We start from the raw sequence: 23,618 nt of genomic DNA on the forward strand, positions 1-23,618 counted from the left end.
TGACATCGCAGAAGACTCTACCCAAGGTATAGTCTTTACTGTAATTGCAGGAGAAAAACTACGAATAGACTACTCAGCTATGACTATCCTAGGTTGCTGACCCTAGGTATCTCCAAGTTATGTTCCCCTAAGCCAAATGCAGAATTTTCCCTATATTTAATATTTAAGGATTCAGTTTCACCAGCTAAATAGCACAGCATCTTCATTTTTATTTCACTGGTCATGCTAGTAAGAATAAGTACCACTTATTTCCTCCTGAAAGTTTACTAAGTAAACTTAGGGCTTTATCTGACATGTACTAAGTTTAATAAAGCATGGGAAACATTGGTAAGAACATTCAAAATCCTGAGGAGCAATGTGGCTAATATCAGCAGGAATATATGTATATATATTCTGTGAATGAAAATTCCAGAAAAGGAGTTGTGTCTGCAGAGACTAATGGATTGATTAGAACTGAGTACTATGGAGGGATTGGAATATTGCAGCCCAGAGCGTAATTACCTTATCGTGGCCTAATTCTAGCCCTCCACAACAGCCACTCCTTGCCCACCTCTGTGACTGAACTAACATCCTGTAAATATTAAAGAACCTTTTGGAATCTATTAACATAGAAGACTACAAGCTTCCACTTACCCAAAAGCTAAGTATTTCATCAGAAACAACTTGGGCCTATAGAAAAGCTTCCCTCATCTTGTAACCACCTCTCTGATGTAACCACCAATGCATTTTAAACCAACCTTGATTTATGACTTTGTTTTGTAAAAACCATGAAACTGCGTCCATGTTAGAACATGAAATTTGGGATAACCGAAATCTGGGTTCCCAGGCCCTGGTCACTCAAAATGGATCTAGAATAAACTATCTCCTATTCCTTTTGAGAGCTGTGGTGTCTTTTGTTTGTTTGTTTTTTAGTATGTTGACAATTCCCATGAAACATCACTTGATTCTTTAAAAATTTTAAAGCTTTGCTGGGTGGTGGTGGTGCACGCTTTTAATCCTAGCACTCAGGAGGGAGAGGCAGGCGATAATCTGTGAGTTTGAGGCCAGCCTGGTCTACAAAGTCAGTTCTAGGACAAGCTCCAAAGCTACTCAGAGAAACTCTGTCTTAAAAAACAAACAAAAAAAATTTTAGAGCTTTAAGGACATAATTCTGGCATGCTTTTACTGGCAGGGTCCCGAGGTGGCACATGTTATCACATGTCAATAGAAAAAATTACACACATACCCTAACATAAAAAAAATGCTTAAATAATTAAAAACATATGAAGCTCTTGGTATGTCATTTGTTTTACTTACCAAAAGTCTATCATACTATTTATTCAACAGTAAAATAGATGTGAAGAGGCCAATCTTATAGGAAAAGCTATAACTGTAAGGCACTAAGAAACATAATAGGCATAAATAATCTCTGAAAAAAATTGAGATTATAAATGAACTTTTTTCTAATGATGTCAAGAAGAACTGTACCCACTAGACTCTTGATAGTCACTTCTCGCCCAAGTGATATTTCACCATGTCCAAAATTTCCTGGTGGTCACGTCAGAGGAGCAACAGGTGGCAATTCAAGATCAAGGTGTCAGTCCCCCAGGAGGAAACTCTCTGATGGGTCAAGGCCACAGGACTACAGATCCCAGAATGTCTTCTGCTTTTGCTGTGCCTTTACATGTTTGCTCCAGCTATCTCTCTCTCGTACTTGGCATGGTATGATTGAGTGTGGTGAAATCTGGCTGTAATGTGGTGTTTAATTTCATGGAAACATCCTGTTCTACTGCGCATTTTTATCTGTGGACTGTCATGAAGATGATTCCTCCATAAATTGTACTGTCTAACTGATAATAATAATGATAGCTTATACAGAGTTTTGATGAATAAAAATAAATACAAGAAAATGTTTCACAGTTAAGGCCTATGAATTCCACCTAAGGAGCTGCTTTAGGTTGCAGCTCAGGCTAATGATTAAAGAAAACAACTGAATCCCCAGGAGCCAGGCTGGCTATAATTCTCTTAATGCTGTGCAGTCACAGGTTTCAGTGTGCACCATTAGCTGAAACAAAGCTTCAAACTAACTTCAGGTTAGACCAGATGCTTTGCTACTAGTTTTAAGATAAATAACCCCAGAAAATAATATAAAGTTCACAATGACACACAGCTGAGCTGTCTAAGACATGAGGCCAAGGTACAAAATACAAAGCAGCCATTTGTTGATAGCTGATATATTTTCTTTGCTAGGTCTGGTTGATGATCAAAGGTGATGATTAATTCTTTGTAACCATTCCTGACCTCAATTTTCTGCTACAAGAAACTATTGATGAATGGGTACATACCCTAAACATTCAAAGTTCAGCTGACTATTTTTTTTTTATGTATGAAAGTTTAGGCTTGTGACTCCCTTAAGATTCCTTATAAGATTACCTTTTTCTTTTTTTTTTTTAAATTTATTTATTTATTATGTATACAGTATTCTGCCTGCAATAATACCTGCAGGCCAGAAGAGGGTGCCAGATCTCATTACAGATGGTTGTGAGCCACCATATGGTTGCTGGGATTGAACTCAGGACCTCTGGAAGAACAATCAGTGTTCTGAACCACTGAGCCATCTCTCCAGCCCCATAAGATTACCTTTCAAGATAGATAATAGAGTGCTTATTTCTTCGTAACTGCAATTTGCAGCCTGCTAACAAAAAATTGCTGAGAAAAAAAAAATGTTCCTTGCTTGCTCATGTTTTATTAATCTGTGACAAGTTACTTAAACATACTTATGTGGGTTGTAAGGATGACTCTTTTTAATAATGAAAGGGAGATGAAAAACATGTTTTCACATATAATCATTCACTTGAAAAATGGAATCTAACCTCATTGTGATCTTGGTATTGCCTGAAAGATTTTATTAGGGTATATAAGCAGTAGCGGGAGAAGAGACCAGAGAACAAGAGAATAAAGAAGGAAACCATCAAGAGAGAGTGTGTCTTTTTCCTAAGCCCCTCAGGTAGAGAAGTCTTAGTTTATACCAATGCCATGAATTCCTTTCCAGCCCTGTGCTGGATCACCAGGCGGCAATACCTAAGGATCTCATTCTAACACATACAAGCCAAAATCTCTTCACACATCTAATGATATCTCATTATATATCTCTATCTATACCTTGCATTATTCTAAATGCAAAATCTCAATTATCTTTTACCAATTTAAAGTCTAAAAATAGGTATACATGTTGATAAGATATAAGTATAGGTGTGATTTTGGGGGAGGAGCTTTTCTCTATGGAGTTGTAAGACTTAGGATGGGTAATCTGCCCCAACTATTGGCAACAAACGATGGTGGAAAGGTACAGAGAACAATAGTTACAGAAAGTGCAGTTCAAAGCAACTCTTAAATCAAGCCTAGCAAACAAATTTCTTGATTTAACTTCTAATCCTAGGAATAATTCTTTGCATCTCTCTGTTCTACCCTCTATCCTCTTTTATTAAGAGGTAAGGCAAACTTACAGCCTACTTCCCATGAAATCCTGAAAACTCAAGAGTCTCTCTTCAATTTTGTAGCCTCATCTCCTATGTGTCGAAGGTGCTTCTGATAAAGTAATTTTAACAGGAATCTTAAGGCCTTCTGTGTATTCCACAAAGATTCACTCCATTTCAAAAGTCACATCCACTATCTTTTTGAGATTGTGCTAAACTAAGTAAGGGTAACATCTTATGCTTCTATAAGATTTTAATGACATAGAAATTCAGGACAGGAAAGTTGACCAATAATCCCCGTAAGTTGTTAGGTTCTGGGGCATTTCTGATAGGAGGATCAACGTACCTCTTGAATGGTATCTACTAGTTTGAGATGACCTGCAGATGGAATCTTCCCACCCCAAAACACCCATTCCACCCTATACAATATCCAAGCTTCCCTCCCACCAATACACACCATGATACATGTCCACAATCTCACTCCAACAGAGAGACTGTGACCCTTCAGTTGTTCTGAAATAGAACAATTCGCTTTTGAAGATGCCTGTCCACTTTCTTTTATTTCCACATCACCTTTAACAACACACTCTTAATATTCTGAAAGCATCTTTTGTGTGACTAAACATTATTGATCATTTCATATTTTGGAATTTTAGCAAGACTGCACAGGTCATATAGTCATTTCTCTACACTATTATCTCTACACTTTGATTTATGATTTTCAGATGTTTTTGCAACTTGAAAAGGCTGAGAATTATCAAATGCATTTAAGTCTTGTTTTTATCTGTTTAACACCCCCCCCCACACACACACAAGCATTTTGCTGCTCACAGCAAGAAACCAGGCAACTTGGCAATTTCCCTAAACTATATACATGAGAAGTATGCCACAAGTTCCCCTTGTAACAAAAGAAAAATATAAACTGCAAGTTTTCTGCCAAGGAGTTCATTCTCCCTGAGCTTCCCTATATCAAGTTCTTTATATAAGTTTTTTTGGGGAGGGGCAATTGAATCAAACAATGAACTCACAGTGGTGATTTTGCCCTTTCTCTTGATTGGAAGAAATGGGCATGCTCTGACTTGGAGATCTTTAATGGCAGCAGTCACTGTATTGCTTTCAGGGTCACCTTTACAGCAAATTTCACACTGTGTTGTAATGACTAAGGCAGGAGCATCATTTCTTGTCATGTCAGCCACAAACACAATCTCAGGGTTTTTTATAAGAATATTCATTTCCCACTTCCCTAAATTCTGTACAGGTGCTAAAATAGAAATAAATACATACATATTAATTACACATATTACTTATGAAGAGTTAAGGGGAATAGCTACTTCATTCAAAGTGAAATATAAACTTAAAAAAAATCATCTATTTCAAAGACATTCATTATGTATTTCTTTTGAAATAGGCAATATCTACCTCCTTCCCCACAGGGATGGAAATAAAACTATCTTTGTATATGTTATACACATGCTCCACCATCAAACCTCCATTTACTTATAGAAATATGAATCAGAGTATGGGGAAAAGTTTACTGTTTAATGGTAGAATTGGCTCTAAATCAATTTCCAACTCTCCACACTCTTTCAATATCATAATGAATATGTAAAAGATAACAGAAAAACTACACATTAAAATCTAGAAGGGAATATAAAAGTTAATGAGTACTTTAAACTAAAACACCATGTTTAATGTAAAAACAGTTGGTTCATTATCTCTCCTGCTTTTTACTGATTGAAGAGAACAATTACTCAAGTCTCATAATTTCAAATCCCATAAACACACCTTCCAACAATGAAGGCCAGGCAGAATGGCATGTGTTGCTCATTCCAACAGTGAGGAGGACATAGGCAGGAGGATTAGGAGTTCCTCAGCTTCACAAGTGATTTTGAGGACAGCAAGAACTACATGACATGAGACCCTGTCTCAAAAATACAAAATCAAAACACTACAAACTATAGCCAGGAGTGATACTGCATGCCTTTAATCCTAGCACTCCCGTAGCTGAGGCAGGTGAATCTCTGAGTTCAATGCCAGCCTGGTCCATAGAGAGATCCAGAACAGCCAAAGCCACACAGAGAAATCCTGTCTCAGCCAAAAAAAAAAAAAAAAAAAAAAAAACAAAGGTATATATATATATATATATATATATATATATATATATATACACACACACTATTTTATTAGTATTAATTTTTACATATTATTTACATACATACATAAATATAGACTTTTAATTTATTAATGTTACCCTGAACATTGAAAAGACTAATTAGGGTAACTATAGTTGCAGCAGTAAGACATTAAAGTTGTTATTTGGTAACTAACCTTCTTTAGTAGTCCATGTTTGAACACTGGTTTCTAAAGCCGTACTAGTTGTGTAGGCATCAAAAAAGACATGTGCAACAGTCATCAGAAACTCCACACTTGCACAAACATACATCTCTTGGACAACTACATCAGTCACAGAAGTATCTCTGATGCTTTTATACTTTACATCCACCATGTCCTTTTTGTCAAACCCAAGTGTCAGTCCTATCATTCTGAAAAACATGAAAATTTGTATGTATGGGTAACTTGAAAATAACCAAACATACCAGTAAAGCTTAAAGGCCTGTCTATCCTTTTACTGACAGCAAACAAATACTCTGAGAGCATGTCTCTTGGAAAAAATGAACTTATAAAACTACTGCCATATAAATGTTTCACAATGGGGAAATCTATGTCTAAGAAATTATGAGATTTCTGAATATCAGTTTATATATACTCTACTCAAATTCATACATGTCCCATCAAATTCCACTAATTATTTCTATGTATTCAATAAATCCATCAACATTTCAAACATGAACAGATACTATGATGTACTGAACTGAAGTATGAAAGACCTCTCATGAATACACATAGAATAAAGGCAATTTTGAGTATAAGTTCTATAAGAATGAAGCAATCTTTCCTAAATAGCTCAAAAGAATGGAAATACATACCTAGGAGTGGCTTTCATGACATGAGGCCTTTTGTCATCTAAAATACAGTTTTTTAATGAGAAAGAAGAAAACATAGAGCCATCTGTATACAATTTTAAACTACTTATGATATTCTCCAATTTAAATTCAGCAAGTTTTAGAGAAGGATCACGGACATCTGTAAAGAAGGCCTGTGGAAAAGAAATCCGTATAGAAATTACAGAGAAGCATAGGATTAAAGTATACTTTGTGATATGACTATCTACAAGTTATGACATTGGCTTACATGAAACATCAAATTTTCTATTCTGTTTCTCTTTTAACTATTATGTGTTTATTTTTTTGGTTGCTGAGAGGGTAACCTGTATAGCCCTGGCTGTCCTGGAACTTCCTTTACAGTCCATGCTACCCATGAACTCTCACAAACCTGCCTGTTTCTCCCTTCCAATGCTAAGATTAAATGTGTGTGCCACGATACCTGACCTTTCTCTTTTTATTTTTTTCTGGATGCTAGGCTCTGAACCCTGTGCATGGCCTTGTGTACGCTAACCAGACTTTACTGTTCAATACTGTAAGCCCCAAATTCTCTATTTTCAAAGGGATATCTAAATAAAAGACAAAAAAAAATATGTACTACTTTCAAATTTTGTTTATTAATATTTTTTGCTATATGAAAGATAATTCATTTAAAAATGAAACTGTATTAAGTAATTACTGAAAATATCAATCTTTTTTCAGAAGAACATACACTATAAAATACACACAAAATATTAAAACTATTATTTAATAGTTATATATACTTATTTATTTACATAGTTTCCCTTCAAATATAGTTTCTCTTCTTCAACTTACCTGTTCAGGCCCTGGACTGTAAAGTGCCATAGTAAGATAATCAGTTCTGAAACTCACGTTAATTGTCATATTAGCTTGAGAAGCCTGTGGGTGTACCTCTACCACAGCAGCTGTCACCACAGTAGCTGCTAAAAGAGAAAACAATTATAAGAGCAGGTAGTTAAAGTGCCCATGAGATATACCAAATTGTTAATTACATGAGTACAGTAAAATGATAGTCAAGAAAATTCAAAAGCTTAAAAAAATTCAGAAATGGCCGGGCGTTGGTGGCGCACGCCTTTAATCCCAGCACTCGGGAGGCAGAGGCAGGCGGATCTCTGTGAGTTCGAGGCCAGCCTGGTCTACCAAGTGAGTTCCAGGAAAGGCGCAAAGCTACACAGAGAAACCCTGTCTCGAAAAACCAAAAAAAAAAAAAAAAAAAAAAAAAAAAAAATCAGAAATGGAAGTCTGCATTAACATTCCTCCATAATTGGAGAGGAAGAATTAAACACTCAGAGTTTCTGTTCCCTCTTGGAGATTATAATCCTACTTTCATATTAGTATCATGAACATGGAGATTATGTCTGAGATTAAATAATGTATAAAATGAACACAAACACACAACATCTAACAGTTTATATTCAAATTTTTCTTTAAAGAAACTAAGACAAAACAATGTATTTTAGATGCCATTTTAAAACTTGTTCTGTGATTCAAAATTTTGTTTGTATTTTATTTATTATATGTATTTTCTATACATTTATATTTTAAATAAAAAATCTATACACATGTATAAATTATTTAGGCTTATAATACAAACACAACAATTCTTAGTTCTCACTTAACCTAACTCCAGACAAAAGTACCACTGTCAGGTAATTTATATTAACTTAGATAAACTTACATAAAATGAAATATACATGTATCAACTAAATAATTTAATGAAATACTTTAAAAGATCTATTTTAATTTAATTTTATGTGCATGAGTGCTGTGCCTGTGTGTATGTGTACAATGTACATGCAGTACACATGGGAGCAAGAAAAGGGAATTAGTTTCCCTGGAACAAGAATCACAGAATTGTGATTTGTCATGTGGGTTCTGGGAATTGAACTCAGATCCTCTGGAAGAGCAGCCATTGCTCTTAGTCAAATGAGCCATCTCTCCAGCCCTTTTCTTTTCATTTCTACATTTCATCTATGTTTCATAAAGTTATTCATATTTACTCATTCTCCTGCTTGTGGTCTACAATTGTGCTCTCTCATTTAACCAGTCTTGTTGAGAGACTATCAATTTTATTACTTTCCAATAAAAACTTTTTTTTTTTTTTGGTTTTTCGAGACAGGGTTTCCCTGTGTAGCTTTGCGCCTTTCCTGGAACTCACTCTGTAGCCCAGGCTGGCCTCGAACTCATAGAGATTCGCCTGCCTCTGCCTCCCAAGTGCTGGGATTAAAGGTGTGCGCCACCACCGCCCAGCAAAAACAAAACAAAACAAAACAAAACAAAAAAACTACTCTTTTGGCATTATTGTATATATGGGGCACATGTTAGTTTCTGTGCACTGAACTTGGGTCAACTCAGATTTCTGGGCTTGTTTGGCAAGCATCTATCCACTAGACCACCTTGTGGACCCTTAAAAACTATTTAAGAATTTTGTCATTTTTCACCTATTTGATCTAGTTAGTGATATTTATTTTCTTATTTACTCAAATTTACTCTGTCTTTCTCTGTCATTCCCCACACTCTTGTGTGACTTTCAGCAGACAGGGACAAGAAAACAGCTCAAGGAAACAGGAGATCCTTTGTTCAGAGGAGGCCATCTACAAAGGGTTTGCCATGCATAGTTCTTCATGTACTATCAATCAGTGTGTTTTCAATCAAGTGGTTTGCAGTTCTTATGTCACAGTTCATTATACTACTGCCTCTGCTAACTTCATTAAGATCTCTCCAATACAAATAGGTTCTCTTATTTGGCATGTGAATAACTTAATACGAAATCATGTATACTTTAGTGTACTTCATCCTATACCACATTACAGCAGATATTTAAGAACAGAAGCTATTTTACTCTATCATGTACATATGTAGTTGCTTTTTTTTTTATACATATTTTATGAAATCTATCCTTTTTCCTGTTCTTCCTTTTTGCATTATTAGGGATCAAAGCCAGGGTCTTGTGTGTGCTAAGTATGCACTCTATCACTAAGCAACACTGAGTCTCTTTTTCTGAAGACATTATTCCACTTAGCCCCCACCACCCAAGCATTCATTCTGAGTGAGGTGAATGTAATAACCCAACATTGTAAGCCAAAAACCATAAAGCACTGTGAATTCCTTTTCAAAGAAACTGACTTTCTAGCCTAATCATATGGACAATTTTAGGATCCCTATTAAGTGGGCTACTTCTGGGTTACTACTGTTGTTTGATATCATAGTTTCTTCTTTCCTGATTCTTAATTTATCTTGTTGGAATATATTTTTAGAATAATTTCTTTAGGAGAGGATCAGAAAGGCTTTGGCTAAACTATGAGTTACTAAAACAGAATTATGTTGTTTCTACATTTGGGAGTAATATTTTACCATGTATAGAAACCTAGCTTCAAAATCACATTGTTTAGAATTTGAAATACTGTTCTGTCTTTTATAATCCAGCGGGTCCTAGTTTACCAGGTTTACTGAAAAAGCAACAATAAGAAAAATCAATTGTCCTTCTAGTTCTTTATAAGTCTGTAATAGGTAGCCTGTTTTTCTCTGAAATTTTAAAAATCTACCAGTTTTAGGCCTAATGTTTTAAGAAATTGTGTTTATGTATGAGTCTTAGTTTACTCAATTTGCTTGAAATTGTGTGTTCTCTATGGCTGAGAGCAGGCTTTATAAATGTGGAGGGTTAAACCTAGTTACCTCTTTCAAGTTTTTCTTCCATTATCTCAGTTATTTCTACCATTAAAACCATAGTATACTGGTCCTGGAACTTCTGAACTGAAACACTACTTTGAGTTTTATTTCATTTCCATCTCTATTGTTTTCTTTCTTTATACTATAGGCTAATATTTCAGGTCATAGTATTGAATGCTTACATTCTAACAGTTGTTATTTTTAAAAAATCAGCAATCATGTAATTTATATTTTTTTTCCAAGGACTCTTTTTTGTCTTTGGAAGGAGAAGGTTGACAGTACTGGCAGGATCCATTTAATTGCTATTTTCAAATATTATCAAGTCCTTGTAAAATAAATACCTGTTTTATTTGTTGGTCTACTTTTATTACTCAGTGTTTCACCTCTTTTTCACTCAATATCCACATTTTGATTATCTTTGTTTCTTTCATTCTTGTGTTCTATTGCTTTACCTCATTTTGAACCACTTATAATTAATAATAAAAAATGGAGTTGATTATCCTACCCAGTGAGAATGGGGTTTCATATTATACTGACTTTTGTGTAGGATTCTGAGTAGTAAAGCTCTGAAATATTTCAGGCTTTGGAGAAGCAGGCATTGTGGATTATCAGATTTTATTTTAAGAGAGGCAGATTTGGGATTGCCTATAAAAATTAAAGGTTTATTTTTGAGCCTGAAAATCACCTAGCATCCTAACTAAGCCCACTCTCCATGTGCTGGTGCTGCAGTTGGAACCAGCCACATTCACACAGCACCTTACCATCAACACTGGAACGAGTTTCTCTCCTATTATAATTCGCCCTATTATTTTTCATCCATCCAACTCTTCAACTTTTGTTAAAATTCATCATCTATGATGATCCTATTATCACACTTCTACTATTTTGATATTCCTAACATATCAATATATATGTTATCTTTTTATAGCATATTATATAAGCTATACAACTGAAAATAAGGACTTATAGGGAAGAAATACAAGAATCCTAAGAATTTTTGTCACAATGGGGCTAAGAACTTTGATCCAATACATAATCAGCAGAATAACTAAAAACAGATCATTGTCCAAGTGAGATTAGCTAATTAGAGAATTATTAAGTCTTTTACCAAGAACTAGAGGGAAAAAAGTTGGGGGACAGAAAGGCAAGAGATAAAAGCAGAGAAAAAAGCCAGACCGGCTAAACACTCACCTCCTGAATGGTAGGAAACACTGGCAGCGCCACTAGTCACGATCTCATGGTCATTATTTCTAGAAGATGAGGCATAATCATCTCGTCCATACCATATATTGCCATACAATGTTTGAAAGATGGTTGTTAAATCTTCTTGACTAAGAATGAACTGTTAAAAACAAAGTAAGATTTTACAAAAAGAAAATACACACCTAAAAGAAGAAGATTGCTTTAAAAAAATTATTTTATGTGTGTGACTGTTTTGTCTGTGCACCACAGAAATGCCTGATTCCAGCAGAGGGCAGAAGAGAGCATCGGATTCCCTAGAACTAGAGTTAGAATCAGTTAGACTCTGTCATGTGGGTGCTGAGAATTTCTAGGTCCTCTGTAAGTGTGAAATGCTCTTAACACTGACATCTCTCTCCAGCCCCCAAGATTTGTTTTTTAAAAGTCCTACTTCCTGGGCTCATAGAAAAATGAACATTGGTTTTTCTATAAGCCAATTTTTAAGACTGTAAAGATTTTTAAATGACTGATTATTCGTCTTCTGGAGACCAAGTATAAAGAGTAGTTTATAAAATACAGATATTGTCAATAACTATTTGTTATGGATGTACTATGTAATGTAATTCAGTCATTTTAAAGTTTCAAAGTGAATTTTCATTTCTATGTAGTCATTTAACTATTTACACTTTGATTTTAATTAGGAGGTACATCATCTTAAATATAAAATAAACAAGTATATTTGTGTAATGAAAATAGAGCTTACAATATGATTTATATGAATTATTTTATTTGTTCATCACAAAAGTCCTATAAATAAAGAATGCAATCCTGATTTTATAAGAAGCTGTAGCTAAGGGGTAAGACACTTACTTTTATAACTGTTTTGAACCTAGTATCAAACCAACAACAAAGACCTATCTTAAGTGGTACGAGAGACAACTGTATGTCATGTTGGCTTTGTCATGGTTAAGTAGCTAAATATTTTGTCAAACATTACTTAAGATGTTTCTATAAAGGTTCTTTTTTTTAAGGTTAGGTTAATGTTTAATCCCAAAAAGAGTGAGCAAACTCAATTACTCTTCACAATGTGAGTGGGCTTCATTTACTCAACTGAAGTGAAGTGCCTGGGTCACTGTTCTGAGGTTAGCTATGGCTTGTTCTGTTTCTCTGATCTTTCAGCATTCACCTCAATAACTGGCTCTGGGTTTGTTTTTATTAATAAGACCATTTAAGATTCCTGTTACACTACTTCCTCTGTTTAAATATTCTAGAGACTTAATCCTGCCGATTTTGAATTTCCTAGCCTATGCTTTAATACCTTCAATCAAACATTACCTCTTTACTCACATACTTTTGTATTGTTTCTGGTGCTCTGGAGACCTAAAACTAATATGAAAGCACAATGTAAAAAGGATCTGCAAATTTCATTCGTGTGTGTGTGTGTGTGTGTGTGTGTGTGTGTGTGTGTGTGTGTGTGTGATGGGGATAAATGTGTTTATACATACAGAGATCAATATTAGATATCTTGCTTTATCAGTTTATACATTTTTTTTTGAGACAAGGTCTCACTGAACCTTGGATCACCAGGATCTACTTCTGATATTACAAACACTTTTTAACATGGATTATAGGGATCTTTACTCATTTTAATTATTTCTTAACTAATTTTTGCTCACTTCTAAAGCTGTCAAATGTTTAATTTCTATTTTCAAATGAGGCAATTTTAATCTCAGAAAATTTAACTGTTGAACTTCAAAGATATAATCTACTTTTCAAAAAGTCCACATGTACCTATTCATACAGTCTATGCTTGTAAACTTGCACTCATTTTTCTAGTACAACACTTAATTTCTGACTACTATAAAACAACAATTATAAATAGTACAATTACAAACTACATCTCTTAAATAGTATAATCTATTAAATATATGTGGTATGACTCATCCCTAACCGGCGTGAGGGTCAGAAGGCCCAAACAAGTAAAAAAGATACTTGCTGAGAGGCAGCCTGGATCTGCCTGATGGTCTTAGCAACAGCAGCTGAAACATAAAATGGAGATGACCTGGACCAATGAGAGGCAGCCATGTCATACCAGCTGATGCATATTCATCAGACCCCCCCCCCCAGGGTGGGGTGGAGGGTTTATAAGGCTTGCCTCTTCCTGAATAAACTGAGCTTGTTGTTTGGACATTCTCCCGGAGTCTGTGTGGTTTGACTCTGTGCCTACTTGGCCCCCACCCACAATGGGAACAACAGCAAGGACCCTGCTACAACCCATCAAATACTGATATTATTCATCATTCTATATACTTGTGAAGAAACCAGACAGATATGCTCGAAGGACTGTAAGAACCTTAGGACTGCTGACCTGTGGCTCCCACATGTCAGAGCAAGCTGTGAATATAGCCCTAAAAGAATACTACAAGCTGAAAACTCATAAATTGAAGTAAGTGGTATATATGCATTAGATTAACAGATTCAATTCTATCTTCTATGATACTCAAGATCCATGGGGTAGCAATTTAAATATATCTGTTCTGGTGTGTACTACAATAGTGGATAAATGACCTGGTGAATTAGGGAAGAGGGAGGATTCATTTTCTTCATCAGTCTCTTCCAGAGGACTGCCAGTTATTTACAGGCAGTATGTAGCACCATCTCATCATCCTATGTGGATTCTTCCAGGGAAAGAGTAAAGGAATTCAGCAATCCTCTGCACCAAAAAACTCTGCTTATAACTGATCCAAGAGCATAAATTCCCCCTCCCCCGGCAGGTAGCAGATGTTACTTACAAGCTTCTATCGGTTGTCTTACCAGCATAGAGACTTAACTATTTACCTTAAAAACTTCCCTCTTCAACCACTTAAGTTAAAGCATTCATACATGCTAAAATCTTAAAGAATTTTAGTTGGCATGTTCTAAGATCTTAATATAATTTTGACTTAAAAGTCTAAAACTTCTAAAATGTTTTTCTGAATAAAAACTAAATAGAAAGTGAAGATGTAGGTTGAAGGAGCAGAGTAAACTTAAGTATGTTTCTTAAAAGTTCCAGACTGTATATTGCTATCACTTCAGCAAAACTTGCAATAGTTTTGATTCCCATTTGTTCCACAGGGAAAAATATGAATTTATGGATATTTTATTAGAGTGAAGCAGTGTCAACCAATTTGAAAGTAAAGTGAGGTGATCTACCATCAACTTCTTTATTCTAGAACTTTCTCTTCCCTTGCTAAGGCATTTCTTTTTTTTTCCAGAGCTGAGGACTGAACCCAGGGCCTTGCACTTGCTAGGCAATCGCTCTACCACTGAGCTAAATCCCCAACCCTGCTGAGGCATTTCATATATTACAATAGTATTAAATATCACCAATGATTCCTCAGTTTATTTTGCAAGTATAGACTTTTCAATAAATTCTTGACTAATATATCTACCAACTAGAATATATTTCCTTCATATAATGTATTACAAATTACAACTATTTTAGTTAAATGTCTATTTTTTGTATGTTGTATGGTATACATGTATATATACGTACATGTCCACATGTATATATGGAGCCCCAAAGTTGATATTAGGTGTCTTAAATGTTCTCTTTTGAGCAATATTAGTTGAAGATATGCTACATTTGTTTATGCTGTGGAACATTTAATGACGCAAAGATGTGTTGCAATCTTTTCTGTTGCATTGATTTAATTCTGTGAAACTATGTTACTTTGTCTGTCTAAAATGCCTGATTGGTCTAATAAAGAGCTAAACAACCAATAGCTAGGCAGGAGAAAGGATAGGCATGGCTGGCAGGCAGAGAGAATGCATAGGAGCAAAAATCTGGGAGAACATCAAAGAGCAAGAGAAAGAAAAACCACCTGGCTAAATAGCAAGCCATGGAGTAAGAAGTAAAGAAAGGTATATAGAATAGAGAAAGATCAAAAGCCCAGAGGCAAAGGGTATTTGAGATAATTTAAATTAAGAAAAGCTGGCTAGATATAAGCCAAGTTAAGGACCGGGTATTCATAAGTCAGAGTAAGTCTCCATGTGTGATTATTTGGGAGGTGGGTGGCAGGCCCCCCAAAGAGTAAAGAGTCAAAAGAGTAAAAACAATCAACTACAGGCCTCTTCTTTATTTACAACTGAACCTAGAACTTCTGAATCAGCCAGTTTGTCCCAGGAGTCTGGTCTCTACCTACTCAATGCTGAGATTACAGCACTTGCTCAGCTTTTTTTTAAAACATGGGATCTAGGGAATAAAACTATAGTTCTCATAATTATACCAAGTTGTTTCCCCAGACCTTCTTTACTTCCTTGCTATCTATCACATATTCTAGACTACCTTCATCATGAACCCAGTTCATGGTGGTAATTCTCATGAAGACAGAGACATCACAGCTTTTCTGTCACTGTATCTTTAATATCTAGTATAAAGATTAACACACAGCAAGCATTCAAATATCTCATAGAGAATGAATGGAGTAAATTAAATGAATTCTAGTTTCCAAGCTACTATTTAAATTCTGATCAACCTGATTATTCTTAAATTCTAGCCAAGAAATTTATGTTACTAAGCTAACACTGTCAGCTGTAAGAGAAATCAAAATCCATGAAAATACTACCTCCATGGGTTTTAGCTGGCCTTTTACATTAAAACAAGGAACTTCCTTGTACCATTCCCAGGATAAGTTTCGTTCAACAATCACTTCCAGGTTCAAAGGTAGTAGCAGGTCTAGTACTTCCTGGTATGCATCATTCATAAACTGAGACCTATTGGAAAATATAAATTGTTTTTAACTGTTTTGTATACATTCAGGCAGGAAAACACAGATGTATGGTTAACTTTAATGTATCATTCTTCATTAAATAGAAGACATCAGCAACTTGTTTGTGTGAAGAGAAAAATAAAAGTACATATCAAAATGAAATATCTTACTAAACACCTAGGTGAATTTCTCTAAAGTAAACTGTTACATATCATAGAGAAGTGCTACTTAAACATAGGATTTACAAACAGTGAAAGGTCAAAACCACTAAGTTGTATAAAATTACCTCAATAACATAGGTAAACAAACACACAAGAACTTGTTATAAAAACACTTTATAATAATTCATATATAGCAGAACACTATACTACTTTATAAGAAACTAAGTTGCACCATATAAAATTTCTCAATGTGTGGATCAAAATAGCTGAATATAAAAAACGTCACACAAAGATGAAGCATATTTGCCTTTCCAAATGGTTATTATGGCAAAACTGAAAAGGAATGGATCACTGAATTCCTTCAAGGACAATGTAATTGACCACAGGAGCTTCCTTTGATTCTTCAAGTGACAATAATGGTTACTCTGCAAGAATATTCCTTATATTTTACTAAGGTTCAAAATTTTAAACTACATGAAGAAGACGTGAATTCAATTTTAGCTATCAGTTCATTAATAGGAAAACATGGATATAAAAAGGAATTGCTCAGAAAACTTGGTTATGAAACCATTTCATAAACAGCTTATGGAGTAAAACCACATTTAAATAAGTAAACATGCTTGTAATTTCCAATTAATGGCAGTGAGTAAAGATATCTAAAACCCAACAGGGAAATGCTATAATACAAATGGATATGAAACATTAATGGCTAAGTATTACACATGGCTATACAACAAGTTACTTAATTAGCTTAATATTAAAAATTTTATTTTTCACTGAAATACAAATCACAAATATCTCTGGATGCATTTCTTCTCTACAGAAAAAAATATAATTGTGGTGTCAAAAGGTTACTTCATTTGGAAGAAATTTTCTTATTAGTTACTACTCAAAACGTTCTCCTATAAACATACAAAAATACCTGGAACTTTTCTATTGTTATATTTGATACATATTAATAGCATATGTTTAATTTTTTTTTTTTTTTTTTTTTTTTTTTTTTTTTTTGGTTTTTCGAGACAGGGTTTCTCTGTGTAGCTTTGCGCCTTTCCTGGGACTCACTTGGTAGCCCAGGCTGGCCTTGAACTCACAGAGATCCTCCTGGCTCTGCCTCCCGAGTGCTGGGATTAAAGGCATGCGCCACCACCGCCCGGCTCATATGTTTAATTTTTTAAAAAATTTATATATGTATGTAAGCTTACATGATTGTATGCACACCATACGTGTGCATACAATTTTATAGTTTTCTTTATATTCTCAGAAAGTTCTATGAAGGAAATGTAGCCTGTTCTTAGTTATTTTCATAGTACTTAGCTGAGACGGCTGGCACATGCCATACAATAAATAGTAAGGGTTAAAAAATTAAATGTGCACTTACAAATATGAAGCTTTTTGTTTTTATGTTTGATAAAACAGAAACTAAATTGAATTTTCAAATACGAGTTACTTTATTTCAGGAAAAACTGGTTCTTTTCTGTAACTGAATAATTCTATTTCTGAGAACTCATTCTACAGAAATGATTTATCCTTCAATACTGGGGAGACCATCATATAAGTACTGATAAAATATTATGGTTACTTATACAGCAAAATGAAACTGAATCAGCTAATGTGTCTAACAAAGTCAAATAGATTTGCAAAAACACTAAAGAACAAGATGCTTTTAAAACTATATAGTAAAAAAACACTATAGAAAATGAGTCATACCAGCAACCAGTGGAGTCATAAGCTCACCGTGGACCTACTAAAAACAGGTAAGAACCCATCTCCGGACAGGGCAGACCAGGTCCCTAGCCACTAGGCCACTGGGGCACATTCGGTGCCCCTCCCCCAAATCCACTGGAGCCCCAGGGACCAACCAGATGCCTCTTCCCCCTCGCCAAGAAGACAGGTCCCACCCTGCACCAATTAGGAATAGCTGCTCCCTGAGACAGAGCCCACTGGTGCCCATTGGACTAAGATCTGCTCCCTGAGACACAGAATCCACCAGCACCGACTGGAACAAGAGTCCGGATTAGACCAAGAGCTCCCATTAGAACAAGAATATCAAATGGACCAAAAGAAGCTCCCTCAGACACAGACACCACTTGCATGGAGTGGAGGAAGAGATAGGTAGAAGCCTGTGCAAAAATACAGTCAACAACATAAAGACCAATATGGCAGCATCAGAACCTAGTGGTGCTACATCACCAAGTCCTGAACATCCCAAAGCAGAAGAAATCAACCTTAAAAATGACTTTAAGAAGATAGTAGAGGTCTTTAAAGAGGAAATGAAAATTTCCCTTAAAGAATTCGAAGAAAAGACAAACAAAAAATTGGAAGAAATCAATAAATCCCTTAAAGAAAGCCAAGAAAAAGCAATTGAACGGGTGAATGAAACAGTTCAAGATTTGAAAACTGAAACAGAGGCAATAAAGAAGACACAAACTATGGGAATGCAGGAAATGGAACTTCTGAGTAAGGGAACAGGAACTACAGATGCAAGCATAACCAACAGAAGGCAAGAGATGGAAGAGGGAATTTCTGGCATTGAAGATGTGATAGAGTAAATAGATTTGTCAGTCAACGAAAACATTAAAGCCAAAAAAGTCATAACACAAAACATCAAGGAAATTTGGGACACCATAAAAAGACCAAACCTAAGAATAGGGACAGAAGGAGGAGAATACCAACTCAAAGGCACAAAAAATATATTCAACAAAATCATAGAAGAAAACTTTCCCAACCTAAAGAAGGAAATGCCTATGAAGGTACAAGAAGCTTTCAGAACACCAAATAGACTGGATCCAAAAAAAAAAAGTCCTCTCGCCACATAATAATCAAACCACTAATCATACAGAATAAAAACAAAATATTAAGAGTTGCAAAGGAAATAGGCCAAGTAACATATAAAGGCAGACACATCAGAATAACACCTGATTTCTCAATGGAGACTCTGAAAGCTAGAAGGTCCTGGACAGATGTTACACAGATACTAAGAGACCATAGATGCCAACCCAGACTATTATATCCAACAAAACTCTCAATCGCCATATACGATCTCATGATAAAACCAGATTTAAACAACACCTATCCACAAATCCAGCCCTACAGAAAGCACTAGAAGGAAAAATCCAACCTAAGTAACTTAAATGCACCCATGAAAATACAGGCAATAGATAATCCCACACCAGCAAATACCAAAGAAGAGAAACACACAATACTACCAACAAAAAAATAACAGGAATTAACAATCACTGGTCATTGACATCCATTAATATCAATGGTCTTAATTCACCTATAAAAAGACACAGGCTGACAGAATGGATACAAAAACAGGATCCAACCTTCTGCTGCATAAAAGAAACACACCTCAACTTTAAAGACAGACACTATCTCAGAGTAAATGGCTGGGAAAAGACTTTTCAATCACAAATGGACTTAAGAAGCAAGCTGGTGTAGCTATCATAATATCTAATAAAATAGACTTCAAACTAAAATCAATCGAAAGAGATTAGGAAGGACATTATATACTTATCACAGGGAAAATCCACCAAGATGAAGTCTCAGTTCTGAACATTTATGACTATGACCCAAATACAAGGGCACTCACATTTGTAAAAGAAACATTACTAAAGCTTAAATCGCACATCAAACCCCACACACTAGTAGTGGGAGATTTCAACACCCCACTCTCACCAATGGATAGGTCTGCCAGACTAAAACTTAACGCAGAAATAAGGGACTTAACAGAAGTTATGACTCAAATGGACTTAACAGATATCTACAGAACATTCCACCCTAACAAAAAAAGGATATACCTTCTTCTCAGTACCCCATGGAACCTTCTTGAAAATTAACCATATGCTCAATCACAAAGCAAATCTCAACAGATACAAAAAAAAATTGGAATAAGCGCTTGCATTTTATCGGACCACCATGGCTTAAAGTTAGATTTCAACAACAACAACAAAAATTACAGAAAGCCTACAATCTCCTGGAAACGGATAATGCCCAAATGAATCACCAAAGGGTCAAGGAAGAAATAAAGTAAGAAATTAAATATTTCCTAGAATTCAATGAAAATGGAAGTACAACATATTCAAACTTATGGAACACTATGAAAGCAGTGCTAAGAGGAAAATTCATAGCAATAAATGTCCACATAAAGAAAATGGAGAAATCTCACTCTAGTGACTTAACAGCACACCTAAAAGCTCTAGAACAAAAAGACACAAACTCACCCAGGAGGAATCAACACCAGGAAATAATCAAAATGAGGACTGAAATAAATGAAACAGAAACAAAGAGAACAATACAAAGAATCAATGAAACAAAGGCTTGGTTCTTTGGGAAAAAAAAAAAAAAGATAGACAAGCTCTTATCCAAATTAACCAAAAGGCAGAGAGAGAGCATCCAAGTCAACAAAATCAGAAATGAAAAAGGAGACATAACAACAGACAATGAGCAAACCCAGAGAATCATCAGGTCATATTTCAAAAACATGTACCCCACAAAACTGGAAAATCTTAAAAAAAAAGGGGGGGGCATATTTCTTGATAGGTATCACATACCAAAATTAAATCAAAACCAGATAAACAATTTAAATAAACCTATAACCCCTAAGGAAATAGAAGCAGTCATTAAAAGTCTCCCAACAACAACCACCAAAAAAAAAAAAAAAAAAAAAAAAAAAGCCCAAGGCTATATGACTTCAGGGCAGAATTCTACCAGACTTTCAAAGAAAGCTAATACAAATACTCCTCAAATTATTCCACAAAATAGAAACAGAAACAATGTTTTCAAATTATTTTTATGAGGCTACAGTCACCCTGATGCCCAAACCACACAAAGATGCAAGAAAGAATTACAGACCAATCTTCCTCAAGGACATTGATGCAAAAAATACTCAATAAAATATTGGCAAATATTCAGATACCTAATTTGAACCTGTTACAAGCAACTCGAATAAATAAAAATCCCATATAACAATAAATATGAATTTTAAGTATGAATTTAAGGGAAAAAAGAATTTATGACACAAAATTTAAAGGACAATTATATTATATATATCCAAATAAAATAAACCAGAACAAATATAATAAATTAAGTGTTAACTATGGATAGTTAAGAGTTAGCAATTTTTATATCATAATAAAGTTTAATTATTGTGGAGATAAAACAAACCACTACTATAATTTAATTATCTAAAAAAATGATATATAATCAATCTATTTTGAATGCATATCTGCACATACTTTATATCTACCATTTCTTTAAACCAAGAAAGCAATTAAAAAATTAAGACTTTTAGTTTAAACTCTCCTGGTTAATGTAATACCTTTAGTTTAGAGTTACTACGTTATACCTAGAACTAATAATTAACTTATAATTAGTGGATGTTTTGCTGGATATGATGGTGTCTACTTGTAATCTTAGCTTTTGGGAGGCGAAGGCAGGAGGACTGACATGAGTTCAGGACTAGCTATTATACCACATAATACTATCTCTAACAACTAAGCACTAAATAAAAATAATGCAAAAATGTCTCCTTAAATTTCCCTGTAATTTATAAAATTTCTAGACTTAGGTGGACAAATTATTTTAGATTCTTCACTAAGTGCATCATTCTTCATTTTACATCTCAAATGAAGTATGTCTTTTATCTGGTTGCTGTTTTCCCTTTTAGAGTATTTTAATTTGCAGTGATGGGTAGTTCTCCACTCGATCAAAATTTTAAGAATAAGAATACCCAAGTTCATCACCTTTTACTTACGATACAATCCATCAAAAACTTGTCTGTACTCATCTTTTTAGACAGTTTGAATCATTTTACAAATATTTCTATTTTCTTTTATAATATCACTAAGCCTTTGTCTTTTATTTCTTACATCTCATTACCCTTCAACATGACTTTCAATTGTTAAAATCCAGTCCCCATAATTTCAGTAATACCTGCTTATCAAAAATTTAGTTTTGCTTCAAATCAAAGCTGCTAAATTATCAATACAAAAATAAGTACTAGATAAAAACAACTTATAATACTATGAATTCATGTTTAAGAACAAGACCTCAACACAGTCTCCCAGTTTCCCTCCTCTCTCTTCTACCATAGACTAATTTCTTAAATTTTCAAATGCAATTTTCTTATTTGTTTGTTTGCATATGAGGGAGAAGACACAACTGTCATAGGCCTCCTCAGTGTCAGAGGGTAGCACAGGGGAGTTGATTCTCTCCTTACACCATGCAGGTCCCACATATAGAACTCAAGGCTTGGAGGTAAGAGGCTTTACCTGCTAAGCCACCTCCCTGGCCTTGCTGATTCACTTCTAAAGGCTCCTCTTATGCAAATTTCTTACATGTCTGCACTCCTCACCATTCTTTCCCACATGCGTCAGTCTAAAATCTTAATATTATTACCTATTCCAACAACCTCGAGGACTAGTCCTGTATTACTAAACTTTCATAGCTAAGAATTTAAACAAGATCTTTCTTTTAATATGCAGTATATATAATCAATTTTCTTCTAGGTATCTTTACATCTCTCATTATATTTATTTTTATATTCTGTACTTCACAGAAACCAGTACTGCCAGTGTACAGTTTTTTTTTGTTCTGTCTTTTCTCAGTGAATTGCATTAACAAGTAGAATTTTATAATTATTATAGTTAAAAAAAATTTAGTATTTCCTGTACCCTCTACACTAACTTCCACATCCACTTAGTAAGTTATTATTGACTCTACTTTTAATTTTCTTGTTAACTGGTGAGCTCTTACTTCATTCATCTACAAAGGAGTATGTCAAATGTAATTCTTTTGTAAATTATAGTCATAGTTATCAAACTCTCAGCCTAACCTTCAGTTTTGTCTTCTTTTGAGCAATTTTCCATCTTTTCAGCACACTAAATAGTATGCACCAAAATACAATAAAGTAGGCACTACTTACTGATTCCTTATAAAGATTTTTTTTCATGAATATACTTGGTCACAACCCTTTATACATTAAGAGTTGAATTAATGCTTAAATATTCAACTGATGGAAGGAGTTCCCTTATTCAAGATGAGAGAGATGAACCAGATTCACATTCATGCTGGAAACACCATCCACCAAAGGTGGGGGGGTGCGGAAATTACTGAGGGTTGAGGGTGGGGAAGTGTGGGTGGTGGTAACCCTATGACTTGCTTCAGTTTACTACTGTTTTCAGATGACTTACACACAAACAGTAAAAAGAGAAAGACAAAGCCAGGAACTCCATGAGAATCCAAAGGGACCAAAGATGCTTGGGAGGAACTAAATTTATGGAAGCTTGGCTTACGTTGAATGCAAAATCAATAATCTGAGTTGATCTAAAGAAACTCAGATAAAGAGAAAAACTGAATCTAAAGTTTACAGATGAAAAA

At 34.8% G+C, this 23,618-nt stretch overlaps 1 protein-coding gene across 11 annotated transcripts in view; it reads right to left on the reverse strand.

The window, feature by feature from the left end:
* Positions 1–23,618, reverse strand: part of Vps13a (vacuolar protein sorting 13 homolog A) — a 230,136-nt gene that overhangs the window by 91,480 nt on the left and 115,038 nt on the right. For 8 of the 11 annotated variants that reach the window (XR_013047707.1, XR_013047706.1, XR_013047704.1 and 5 more), the window contains exons 34-39: positions 15,934–16,081; positions 11,339–11,489; positions 7,274–7,401; positions 6,443–6,612; positions 5,784–5,998; positions 4,484–4,716 (exon numbers count right to left, since the gene is read on the reverse strand). Coding sequence is in view for 6 of the 11 variants with exons in the window: in XM_006970139.4 (XP_006970201.1) it covers positions 4,484–4,716; positions 5,784–5,998; positions 6,443–6,612; positions 7,274–7,401; positions 11,339–11,489; positions 15,934–16,081 (1,045 nt within the window). In the remaining 5 variants the exon portion in view is untranslated. The remainder of the gene's footprint in view (positions 1–4,483; positions 4,717–5,783; positions 5,999–6,442; positions 6,613–7,273; positions 7,402–11,338; positions 11,490–15,933; positions 16,082–23,618) is intronic. The other 3 variants (XR_013047710.1, XM_006970140.4, XM_076560738.1) reach the window with 1 other exon arrangement.

The sequence above is a fragment of the Peromyscus maniculatus genome, chromosome 1 (assembly GCF_049852395.1).
Source record: "Peromyscus maniculatus bairdii isolate BWxNUB_F1_BW_parent chromosome 1, HU_Pman_BW_mat_3.1, whole genome shotgun sequence".
In the NCBI taxonomy this organism is placed as follows: domain Eukaryota; kingdom Metazoa; phylum Chordata; class Mammalia; order Rodentia; family Cricetidae; genus Peromyscus; species Peromyscus maniculatus.